Below are 12,955 nucleotides of genomic sequence, written 5' to 3' on the forward strand. Positions count from 1 at the left end.
AGAATTACTTCTCCTCACTCTCAGGTTGATTGTAACTGAGCTCTTCCCTAAGGGACTTGGGTTGAGCAGAAATACATTCCTTCGGGGGGGGGGGGGGGATTGCCCATCTTCAACCCTCAATCTTGTCTCCATTACTTTTACATTTTCATGGTTGTAATTTTGTGAGTAATTTTCATTTTCAGCTTTAGGTGTTCATTCTCTTTTATATTAAATCTCGAAAACAAGCGAATATCATAATTGTTAAGCATACTACGTTGTTCGGGGCGTTTACATGGACTTTGTTGTCAAGGCTTTTCCTTCCACCTGATTTGTGAGATCTTCTCTAGCAAGCACTAGATATCTCATGTTCCAAATTTCTGTAGGCATGGTTACTAAATCAACAACCCATTTGTAATGAATAGATAAAGGAAAGGTAGGCTGAAGCCTATCTCTATGCTTAACCATAGAGTATATTTGACAAACATGACAAGTCTTAACAAAATGCTCAATGTCTTTATACATATTTTGCCACAAAATTTTTTCTTTTATTTTGGCAAAAGTGCCCCATATGTCTCTATGGCTAGCCAATAGGCTTTTATGAAATTCTTGCATGACCTGTCTTTGAGTCTTTTTGTCTCCTAAGACACGAACAGGCGCTCCTCCTTTCTTTTTCGCATGTCTCCAAAGGTAGCCATCTTTGAGAAAGAAACCATAAGCCTTTCTCTTGATTCTCTTGAACTCTTCATTAGTCCAATTTTCCTTCTTTGTCATAGTGCTCAAGAATTGGCCAATTTTTAGCCAATCATCTGCATAATATTCTTCCTTAAAATGAGAACAAGCTAAAACAAAACATTGAGTATGCTGTCTTTCAGCTGCCCACCGTCCTTTCATGGTTGTTTTTTCTATCTTTGCTGTTGTAAATTCTGTTACAGCAGCTGTACCTGCTGTTTTTGTCGTAATTAATGATGTACCTGCATTTATGACAGCTCTAAAATCTTTAAGAACAGATGTACTTGCTGTTTTCAGATTTAAACCTGCAATTACAGTATCATTTTCAGCAAATATAGACTCTGTTTCTTCCTCATCCATCATCTCTTCTTCATCTTTATATCTGTCACGCGAAAGCATGTCAGCAACTGGATTATCTCTTCCTGCAATATGTTTCAAATCAAGATTTAAGGATTTAATATAGGCTATCCATCTTAGCATAGCTATGTCGGGAGTGGAATGGTTGGCAATCATGCCCAAGAGTGGAAGACAATCTGTTTCAACTACTACATGTGCGCCCATGAAGTACTCGCGATCACACTTTAATGCAGTTACAACTCCCCACAGTTCTCTTTTAATTTGAGCATACCTTCTTTGACGTTCATTAAGAACCTTCGCTCCAAAGCGGATTGCATATCTGTTGCCCTCAAGATCATCTTGACCGACTGTCCAGCCTATCCCAATAGGACTTGTGTCTACCGTGAGTATGATAGGCTGTCCATTAGAGTAATCAACCCTCTTCAAGGTGGGGGCTGAAATCAACAATTTCTTCAATTTTCGAATAGCTTGAGTATGCTCTTTTTCCCACATAAACCTTTGGCCTTTTCTTAACAGTTGATAAAGATTTTCAGCAACATGAGCGAAGTGTAGGATCCAAATAAGATAGAAAACACATGCTCCAAGAAATCTTCTCACCTCCAAAACATTTGTGCATATTTTCCGCATTTTGCTGATAGCATCAATCTTGATTGGAGAAGGCTTTCGGCCATATGGGCCACACATATGTCCAACCACAAGAACTTCTTCAACTCCAAAAATAGATTTAGCTCTTGAAAGAGTAAGATGAACTTTTTTCAGTTTAGACAAGATTCGAGCACAATCATTAATATGATCGGAAACAAACTTGCGGTATCCAAGCTCATTGAGCTCTTCATTCTTCTCATGAATTTCACATCCTTAGATCGGTACATCATCAAGGAAAGGAAAAGTTAGTTGGGGAATATAATCTCTCAATACTTTATGCATGGCATTCATCATGTGAGCTACTGAATTTGTAGCTCCTTGAGGTAGAGTACACATGCGGACTAAACCAAGAGGCGTTTTCATTGTGGTAATGTCTCGACTCTCCAAAGCAAGCTGAAATTAGTCATAGCCCGAATATAAATCACCCATGGAATAAATTGCTTTACCTGCAAAAGCCTCAGCAAATTCATCAACAATTGGCCCCGAACCAACATTTCTAATAGTGACTTTATTGACAGGCTGTAAATCTTGAATGAATCGCAAAGATCCATTCTTCTTAGGCATGGTAAACCATCGGTTAGAATACGGAGCTGAAGATGGCTCCAATATTCGCATCTTTATCTTTTCATTTAAAAGCTCCAATAACTTAGACAAATGAGTCCTTGGTACCGGAATTGGTTTAAAATTCCAAGGGATGTGTGGAACTGTGAAAATCACCATTGGTGCCACAACACTTGGATCCACACAGTCAATTTCATGAGGTTGAAATGAAAAAGCTTTTTCATGTTTCTTTAATATCTGCATAAAGGCTTGCTTTTCAACTAGCAAGAGAAAAGAGTCTTCACCAATTTTTAGCTCCTGTAAGCTTTCAACTGTAAAATGGTGACCAATATCTTTGGGGTCACGAAGACTTGGCTGTTTGGATGCCCTTTCCACTAGTCTCTCACTTTCGGGAGGTAGTGGAGTTGCCACCAGCTTGACCTTCTTGTCAATTGTTTTGTACTTCGTTTCTACTCTTGCCTCATTCCTATTTGGCTGTCCAAAAGCTTCATGATCAGCAAATTCTTGAATTATGTCATAAATATTCAATTTGCATACCTGTATGGACTGATTTTCAGCCTGATTTTTCGCATAAATATTTGCATGTATTTCAGCCAATGTATCATTATAAATTAGCCCATAAAATAGTCCTGAAATTTCTTCATTTTCAGCCAAAACATCAACTTGCTTCAGCTCCCGTTCCACATGACATAAATGCTTTCTTTCAGTTCTATTCATGGCTGAAAACTGTTTATAACAGCCCATACTGTTGGCCGTAAATACTTGCAAGTCAGCTTTTGGCATAGCCCCCTTTACCTGTGGAGGCAAATTTTTATGACATGAAGCATTGCCATAGCCTCCACTTATAACAGTGCAACCCGAAAACCCTTAAATTCTCGGGCATTAGGAGGCACAGGATGATCTCTCAATCGATCTCTATTCCGGTGATGATTTACACATACAGTCAGAAATTGGACAGCTTTGTCATTATCCTTACTTCTTATCCGAGCATATGATGAACCATCATCAAGGGCCTTTGTCTCCAAACGAGACTCAGAAATAAAAGGTTGACCGAGAATGATAGGATAGCTACAGGAATCTTGAACAAAGAAATGAAATTCATCTTTTACATTACCAATAGTAACCCGTACATGAGGACATGCCGCATAGAGATCACCAGAAGAATTATTGGCTGCTTTCATGCGCCATCTCGGATCCACATCTATGGACCATCCGCCATTCTCATAGAGACTTCTTGACATGACGTTGATCTTTGAACCATGGTCTATAAGGGCAATGCATGGAGTCTCTCTTTCTCTAATCTTGACAACGGTTTCGGTGGTCGCCTTGCCCAATGGGTACGGGAGTAGTGACTACTTGGAATAATATGAGCATCAATCTCTTCTTACATGTTGTGAAGACGAGCTTCTTTCTTATGCATGGGCTGCTCTTTGGATTGAGAATATCCCACCATAACATTCTCTGCAATAGCTTCTTTAATTTCAGCTTCATAGATGTCTTCATCTTTGGCTTCTATGGCTGCAATCAATTCTTTGATTGTCTCCAATCGAATCCCTTGAGTATTCAGCTTCTCTTCATCTTGCAAATAGACATGAAGAGCTTGCAAAAAAGCATGCACAGATTCTTCAGTTTTTTCACCAACATATTGTCTTTTCCGTTTAATTACATCAATTATTACATCATGAAATCCTTGTTTTGCAATTCTGAGAATTTCACCCAATGTAAATTCAATTTTGCTTCCAAGAATCCTTTCTTCTAGGATCCACTTGAGATCCATCGCAGTCTCTATGTCAGACTGCAGCTTGTAGCTGGGATGTTTACCTTTTCTCTTTCCTTCCGTCTTCTTTGCTTGTGGGGCATTTTCCATATCATGTTCTGGCGGTGGTGGTGGATTTTCAGTAGCCTTCTGCTGATCTGGTTTACTTCTTGTCACACGTTTGGTTGGCCCCGAAGAGGAGGGACCGGCAACATCTTCGTCTCTTCTTTTCTTTTCTTCTATCATAGCTTCTTGATTATTGATTTCAGTCAACTGAGCGAAAGCTGAAAATGAATCAATCGGCTCGGTCCATCCGGTTCTTCCTTGGATGCATTGACTGGCAGTAGTTAAATCATCTTTGGATGCCTTACCTCGCTCCATGCGATCTAAGGCCTGCATCCACACTTTAGATTTTATATCAGCTTTACATGCTTTAACAATCTCATTAGTTGGCTCAATTTGCAGCCCATAGGTAGCTGCATCAACAGTTGCATAGGCCATTCTTGTTGCCAAATCCTCCAGTCTTTTCTTCATGCCACCATTATCGAAATTTGGCTCAAGAGGAAGCCCAGTTTCGGTCGCATGAATTTTACTATCCTTCCAAAAGACTAATTTTTGTGCCTCAGCTTTAGGGAATGCATTGCACTCCCTCTTATCATGCTGTAGGCTATTACACCAGATACAACGTCTTTTGAAGCCTTCTCGTATGGGTCTTTGGGCAGTTGTCCGTCCTCTTTCTTCCACTTTCACATCAAGCCTTTCCACCTTGGAATTAATCTTCGTTTTGCCCATTAAATTGCTTGAGCTCCTGCCCAACTGCTTCCAAAGATTTAATGGCAGCAGCATCATTCCGCTCTTCATCTTGTCTCCGTTGTTGCTGCAGTTGCATCTGTTGTTGAAATTGCAATTGTTGTTGTTGGCTCTCTTGCATCAGACGAACCAACTGCTGCAAGGCATCTCCTCCCGAACTTGATGATTCTTCCATTGTACTTTCTCTTCTGCAGTCGACCTTCACGTCGGGTTCACCACTATCGCCGTGTTGGAGGTTGAAGGCCTACCACCATGGTTTAGAGCAGAAGAGGAGTGAGGGATTCAAGGTTAGGAGAGGGAGAAAAGAATGGGGTTTGATAAGTCTTGGGTTTTAGAGATGATTTAATTGGAGAAGAAGACCTCAAGCTTTTTCATATACTTAGTATACATGAATGGAATTAAAGACTTTGACTCGATTACATCAAATGCGTATGAGGTTAATAGACCAATACATATAGAGATTTTATCTCAGATTTAATTCAAATACATATTTCAAATGCAAGTCCAAACGGTTTCAATTTCATGAATGCCAATGAACAACAACTCCAAGATACAAGTATTTGAGTGGTAGACTCCACTACTTCCAAGACATAGACCAAAGACTCTTGAAATGCACTGACAAAGCTTTTAATTCACTTCAGCCCTGTTTTATAACAGTAATTTTCAGCCCATAAATAAGCTTCAAAAAATGCATATAATCTCAAGAATAAGCCTCTCTAATCACTCTCAAATGAAGCTTTGATGTTTAGAGGTCAATACCATCACTTGCAACACATAGATCACTTGATTTACCTTCAAGAAGACAAGAACAGTGGGCTGCCTTGTTTATGACAGGTTTTAGCAGTCCAAAACAGCCCCATACACCTCCAAAATCTCCCTTTACTTGCCCCAAAGTCACTTAAGTACTTGGGCACAAGAGGGGCTTCAATGGACCATGAATACGGTAAGAGAATGAAAGAAGACGTATATAAGAGCAGGCTGAATACTTTATCTCTGTTTTTCCCTTTTATGGATTGTCATATCACTTATTTTCGTGATATCAAATGGATGAGCTAGAAAGACTCTCACCTTCTTTGTTTGTATCTCCTCTCTTTCTTCAGTTTTCTCTGAGTTTGCATGCTTTGGGGCATGCACCATAGCCTTCAGCTCTCCCTCCATCTGCCACAGGTATGCATGCCTGGAAATTGCGCCGAAAAATGCGGGCTGCTCTTCTCTTCAGCTTCCACACAAAAGTTGACCATATAGGTCACTTACAAGTCACACAAGTTCATTATTTCAAGTCCCATACAAACCAAGTGGACTTTTGGGCACTCTTCTTGATTTCCAAGCAAATACTCCTCATTAACCAATGTGACACTGTCAATTACCTCCTGTCGATCAAGTTGAGGGTTCCCATAGACTTAATTTTTGTCAATTTACATGATACAAACTGAAAATTGCATGTCAAGTTATAAAGGAACTTATGAGATTAAATGATATCTAAGTCAAATGTTGGGAAATAATGATTGAATTATGTATGAAAGTTTCTCATGTGAATCCTAATGAAGTTCTTCTGCAAACATAAGAACTCCATGATTTATGCCATGAACAGAAAACTCTTTGACAACATGATTTATTGTATCCCTTGCTATCAGATTTGCTTTTTTGCTATGATCTATCCCGAGTATGCGAAGCACTGGAAGACTTACTGGATGCATTGTTCTGTCGATTCATTTCTTCCATGAGTAGAGCACTCTCTACATCAGCATACAAAAACATCGCATTAGAATTGCTCATAGCAACCTTTAATGTATCCTAACTCTCTGGCAGAGTGCAAAGTAAGATTGTAGCCTTAAATTCTTCATCAATCATGAACTTCAAGGCAACCAGTTGGTTGAAAATGGAGTTAAACTCACCCAAGAGAGTAGACATTGCTATACTCTCTTTCATACGTAAATCCATAAGTTTTTTTAGTCAGTAAACTTTGCTTGCGGCACTCTTTTGGGCATACAATTCTTCGAATTGAGTCCAAATAGCATAAGCAGAATCCAAACCTTTAATGTTAAGCAGCAAGGCATTAGAAATCGATAGCTCGATGGTTGAGCGTGCAAGCTCATTTAACTCATCCTAGTCTTCCTGTTTCATATCTGCGGGCTTTGCTCCTTTGGTCTTAATCGGCCTTGCTTGCTTTTTTTGCAACAAGATATTATAGCATTGTTTTTGCTATACTGCAAAGTTATGTGCTTCTTCAAGCTTCTTAATGTGCATGAGATGATTGTTGTCATTGCTGCCAGCCATGATTTTCAACCCAAATGTGACAAAAAAATTCAGTAAATGTAGGCCCAAATTGTTACACAAGTGACCAAGGTATAAACAAGTACCAACTAGTAATAAATAACCACGTAAAAGCAAAAATTTCAGATCTGCAAATAAATTTTCAGAAGCACTAAACCTTGTGCTATAGCACTCCACAATTGATTACAGTTGTTCCAAGGACAAATACATCACGTTATATGAGAAGTTCCAAATTTTAGCTACAATTTTTGTTGTACATGCATCCACAGACACAAAATTTGACACTTACAATCAAAAGCCCCAAAGTTTTTGTGCTCAAAGCATCAACCATACATCTGCACATTCTCTGATATATATAGAACAATCAATTTTGCCAAAATAGAGCAATTTCAGCAAAACCCCCAAAATTTTCAAGTGCTAGGTGTCCAAATTGCATGGAATTAAACCTGCATGTACATAAAATGACCAAATGGCGCACAAATTTCACCCAAACAGCAAAAGTCCCAAATTGTACGGGCTCCAATGTGCATCAATGTTGAGAAATTGGGTAAATTTCAGCCCAATTCTTGCATGTATATGAAAAGCCCCAAATGTCGAAGGCAAAATGTCACAAATTCTTGCAATTTCTGAGACAATTTCACTGTTGTCTTGCTCGCATCAAATTTGGACAAATCCCTAAATTTTTGGTACAAATCTGTTCAAAATTCTGAACTATGCTTACAGGCACGAATGCTTGTTAGTGAGGAAAGGGCTTGCTTGCAGGGAACCTTTGAAAAAGTAAAAAGTTTGCAAAAGAAAAGTGACGAATCTGCCCCGTTTACAGCCGCCAACCCGTCTTTTACTCGCGTGACTTGCCTGTGACCTAAAAAACGACGTTTTGACATGCGCTTGGAGTGCGTGACTTGCTTGTGACCAAGGAATGATGATTTTGACATGCATGCAACTTGAAATTGTCGCCTGACTGAAAACGTGGCTTGTTGACCTGCGCTTGATTGCACGAACTGTCACTTGTTTGTTAGTGACAGAATAACGACGAGCTGACTTGCACGAACTCCGAGAAGGGCGAACACCTTAGCCGCAGCTTTGATACGAGTTTGAAGTGAGTGATGCACAGTGGCGATGCAATGTCCTATGATGAAAATGTCAGGTAGAGAACAAAATGTGAGCCAGAGTAGAGAGTGAGAGTGAGAGAGAGAGATGTACGATGTTCTTGGGTACAATTTTTTGTTGTGTGTACCTCTTTAGGTTTTAGATAGATATATATGAAAGTACAAATGTGCTAAGGGTGTGTTCACACCCGTGCACATATAAAAGGCACGATGGCCCTTTATTCCCAACATTAAGTGCGCCTGTAATCCAGTATTTTTGGCTCTCAACTCCTACTTTGAGTGAGGGAGGTATTGCTTTTAATTGTCAAATCAGCTGCTCATTGGATGTTTGAAGTTCCCTTCTGATACATAAAGCTGGCCCAGAGCAGGCAGACGTGATGGAAGGAAGACTAAAAGCTAACCACGCCCTTAAAGGAGGGATGAGAATGGTGGAGTTGAGGTCTAAGAAGAGCAATAGTTGTGGCCGAGTTGAACATTGGATTCCTCTTCTAGCTATGACAGTAGCAAAGCACTTTGACACACAATACTTCTATCAAAAGCGCTCCTCGCTTCAGGTATGTTGATTTCTAATGCTGAAACTAGTCTTTGTTTCTGTCAGGTGGTCATCCGATCCACGAAATTCGCTGGTTTCTATTTCAGGTTGTCTTCTATGGCATAAAGCAGAATGCAGATTGTGCTGGGTATGCATTCGCAGCCACTTTCAATCGTGTGACAAAGCTTTCTTCTGAGTTTGTGCCATCCAAGGATGGCAAGGTTAAGGCAGGCAAAGTCCAGAGTACATACAGCAGAATATCAAGGATGAGCTACAGGAATGGCCTTGTGGAGGGATTGTTTGAGACCGTGAAATCATCAAAACAATCTCATCCGAAGCCAAACTTTGCGAATGGAACAGATAAAACCCACACCTCAAGTGGCATAGATGTGAAATCAGACCCCTTTGATTCCGACACCGAAAGCGGCCCACCTCAATGGGAGTCTGAATTGTGTAGCAGTGAAGATGATAATGGAAAGGAAAATTGCAGGTGGGAGAGGCCTCAACAAGGAGAGCAGCGACGATCTGCAGCTCTCAGTGCCATCATCTTGCATTCACAGAAAGTGGGTGAAGATTTCCTCAAGGAAAAGAAAATCAAGGTGAAAACCAGGAAGATGGACGGGCCTGTGATTTGGGATGGCGATGCCTTCCTGAAGGGTAAAAAGGACTCCAAAGCCATTAACATTGGACAAAGGGGAATCACAGCAAAAGCAAGAAAGGCATAAAACTTTCCTCCTCGAGATCAGCATTCTTCATTCACCTGTAAACGTTCTCTACGTTATTCAAGTTTTGCTCAAGTATGAAACAAAGTCGAAGGTCTGAGTAAGTTTTGCAGGATGCAAGAAACTGGCTATGGGGACTCACGTTGATCGTGGCAACAAGCAAGTCACGCGTGCTGCATTGTCGCAAGTACATGTAATCGGCGAGTACGACCAAGTATTTGGCAACCCAATGAGTTGGACCACTTAATAACTCTCTCAGAATTCTTATTACTATCATCGTTGCATCCCATCACAATATTTGAGTTTCTTTTATTGAATGTAAAGATTTGACTCAACAATAAATCTAATAGTGTCTATATATTAAAAAGCTCAATTATATTAGTATAGTAATAGCACAAAAAATCCTTATTATTTTGGTAATTCTTGAATTTGCAATAACTTTTTGGTATAGAATTTACTATACTAATAATTCTCGAATCTTGGATACTTTGGAGATGAACTACTTAGTTTTTCACAAAAATATAGAAGCAAAAGGTCTAATGATTAAAAATACATGTAATTATAACTATAATCTCTATAATATGTTGAAAATCATTGACGTCCAACTTGTAAATTTACATGAAAAGTACAATTAGGTAAGACAAAAAAAACGTGTACCTTTAAGTTCTTGTGTTTGGTGTTTGCTCTAGGTTATCTATGTTCTTTGCTTTGTGTGACAATAGGTCACATTATAGTAAAATACTCGCAAGAAGGAAATAACTTATTTAGAATATTCTCTTAAACCAATTCAATGATAAACAAAAGAGATGATCTCGAATGATCAGAGCTACAATACATAGCAAATCAAAAACTTCAAAAAGTGTATTAATGTAAAATTGATAATGTATCAACTTTGAGATTATCTTGTCCATGATCATAATCATTTGTATATCAATCACTATCATGGTCATGAATATCATCAGGATGATCATAATCATCATAGTCTATAATTAGAATAGTTGTAATATCATAATCAACCTTAAACTTGTTAATTCTATAATGAAATGGTTGTCAAAATCCAAACTATGAAAGATTGAGTGTTGACAATAACTATAATCGTATTGATGAAGGTCGAAACAATTATAATTATTCTAATTTGGATGCTTAATAAACCTATAAACACTTGGATTACAAGTGGATTGTAGGTAGCAAAGGTATGATAGAAGTGATACACAATATCACTAAGGCGAGGACTAAAGTCTACTTACAATACTACAATATATTCATTTTTCTAGTATCCAACATTTTGAAAGTGATATTGTTATATTGAGGGTGGCATTTATCATGGATAAAGTGGAAAACTCCACAGGTAGTCCACAAGCAAGGTGATAGCTCTTTTAGCTTAGCATGGAAGGGCAATTTTTGGATTGGTGTAATGTATTTGAGAATTGCCATAGTTATTGACAATAACTATAATGTATTCCAAAGCTACTATGGTCATTGGAAACAATGGTGTCAATAGCTACCAAGTGGTGTTGATTATGACTATGGTTGATGATGCCAGGAGGCATATTCCACGGTGGATTCCGTGAGGTTTTACGGTGGATTCCGTAAACTTAGATGACCGGGGCTCATACGCAAAGAGGATTCTTTGTGCGAGAAGTTGATGGGGACGCCTGTCCTTTTCGGGCGTTTCATTAATTTAGTGTGTACATGGGTGATTCCATAGCGGGTGATTCCGCAAAATGCATATTAAATTAATAAACATTTATGAGTTTAGAGTGCGCACTCGTAATAAATTAAGGTTAGGATTTATTTCTAACCAGTTGATTTATTTATGTAGCTGAAGACTGCTAGGTATTCACTTTTGTCGGTTTAATTGTGTTATTTTACTAACGATTGTGAATGCTTCAGTTGATGTGTAGAGATAGCAGCAGTGGCGGAGGAAAGCATTGGAGTCTAGCGGGTTTTCGATCTTTGGACTATATTTTGATAGGCGCCACGCCTATATTTTGATTATGTCTATAGAGACATCGATTATTTATTATTATTTTGTATGCGCTTATGCGCCTGGATATGTTATTTCTATTTGGACATTGAGATTGGGCGTGCCAGACTCTTTGGGCACCGTCCATTAGCTTTATTTTCCTATTTTTGGTAGAAAGCAAACTCAAAAGCTAAAAGCTTGTCATATTTTTGTAATTGGGCTATTTTTGAGCAAAAAGATTGGAAATATACATTAAATACATGCTTTGTGAAGCGTTCACACAAGGCATGGGGGAGATTCAACCCAATTTGTCTCTTGTCTCATGTCGTGCTTGTTTTTACATTGATTTTTGTGCTAAAAAGTAGAGTGCTTTGTTCTTGGGGACCTTTGGGAATTCACTACGTGAGCTACCTGCGTCCGATCTGCGCACCAGTGGTATCAGAGCGGAGCAGAGATCAAGGGCTTCCAATCGCTACCAATCTCGGGCGAAGGCGGAGCTCCAAGAACAAACGGCCTCTACAGTCAATCTCGTCGCGAACCGTCGATACAGGCAGACTTCTGGCGATCAAGAACCCCTGTTTCCACTCTCAGATCGCGAAGGACCACTCTCTGACGGCGGAGGACCACTCCCTCAACTTCATGAACAAGTCGTGATGAAACTGTGAGAAAAGCTCTTAATCCTATTAATCAAAAGCTTAATCATAAAGCTTAAGGGTATTAGAGAAGTTTGATAAGCTTCTAATCAACAAATCGTTGCCAAGAGGAGGACCCCCGAAAATTGCGCGGAATCAAAACGGCCCCCCCCCCCCCCCACGATTGAAAAACGGCGGCCTCTGTCCACTTACTTAAGCTTATTAAGCTTAAAGCTTAACTAATTAAGCTTAAATCCTTCTATACTCTGCAAGTTCTACTGGGCAGACAAGTCTGCAAACTCCGGGTCACGCACTCCAGAAGACAAGTTTCGCAAGTCGACACTAATCAAGTACTGCAAGTCCTGCAAATCGGCTAAGTTCAGCAAGTCAACAACCCTGCAAGTCTGTTAAGTCTGCAACTCTGCAAGTCAGACTAAATCAGCACTGACTAACGCTCGAAACTCCTAGAAGACTTGTTCGTTTGCAAAAACTCAGAACTGGAAAGTTATTCGCAGCAAGCTGTTTTACCTATCTACAAGTTCGTTGAAGTACTTTCAGCAAACGGAGACAGAAATATTTCAGAATTTCTGAAAATTGAAGAAGAAAATACCCAAAATACATAGCCTTGTAACCCCAAATTTGAGCTACGCTCATCCCGCTAACTGATTTTGAGTGAGAAAGGTTTGTTGAGTTTTACAGGATGACTACCCCACATATGGATGATCCTATGGCTGAAGACGACCTACCTGAGCCTACCATGGAACAAAAGCTGGATCTTATCATGTTACAATTGGAAGAAGAGCGAAGAGCTAGGCAAGCCTTGCAAGCGCAATTGACAAAGCTACAAGGAGCGTCCACTGATAAAGAAGAACCTCAAGCTGAA

At 39.5% G+C, this 12,955-nt stretch overlaps 1 protein-coding gene across 2 annotated transcripts in view; it reads left to right on the plus strand.

Annotated features, from left to right (window-relative positions):
* The window catches only part of LOC148020406 (uncharacterized), a 31,989-nt gene extending 22,169 nt beyond the window's left edge, over positions 1-9,820 (plus strand). Inside the window, exons 3-5 of one of the 2 annotated variants that reach the window (XM_087700706.1) lie at positions 8,589-8,774; positions 8,860-9,514; positions 9,588-9,820. In XM_087700706.1, the coding sequence (XP_087556832.1) occupies positions 8,589-8,774; positions 8,860-9,477 (804 nt within the window). In that variant the 3' untranslated portion in view covers positions 9,478-9,514; positions 9,588-9,820. Of the gene's footprint in view, positions 1-8,588; positions 8,775-8,859 lie in introns of both variants that reach the window. The other variant, XM_087700705.1, reaches the window with a different exon arrangement.
* The last annotated feature ends 3,135 nt before the right edge of the window (positions 9,821-12,955 follow it).

The sequence above is a fragment of the Lygodium microphyllum genome, chromosome 19 (genome assembly GCF_053477565.2).
Source record: "Lygodium microphyllum isolate KBCC chromosome 19, Lygodium_microphyllum_v1.1.10, whole genome shotgun sequence".
NCBI classification, from domain to species: domain Eukaryota; kingdom Viridiplantae; phylum Streptophyta; class Polypodiopsida; order Schizaeales; family Lygodiaceae; genus Lygodium; species Lygodium microphyllum.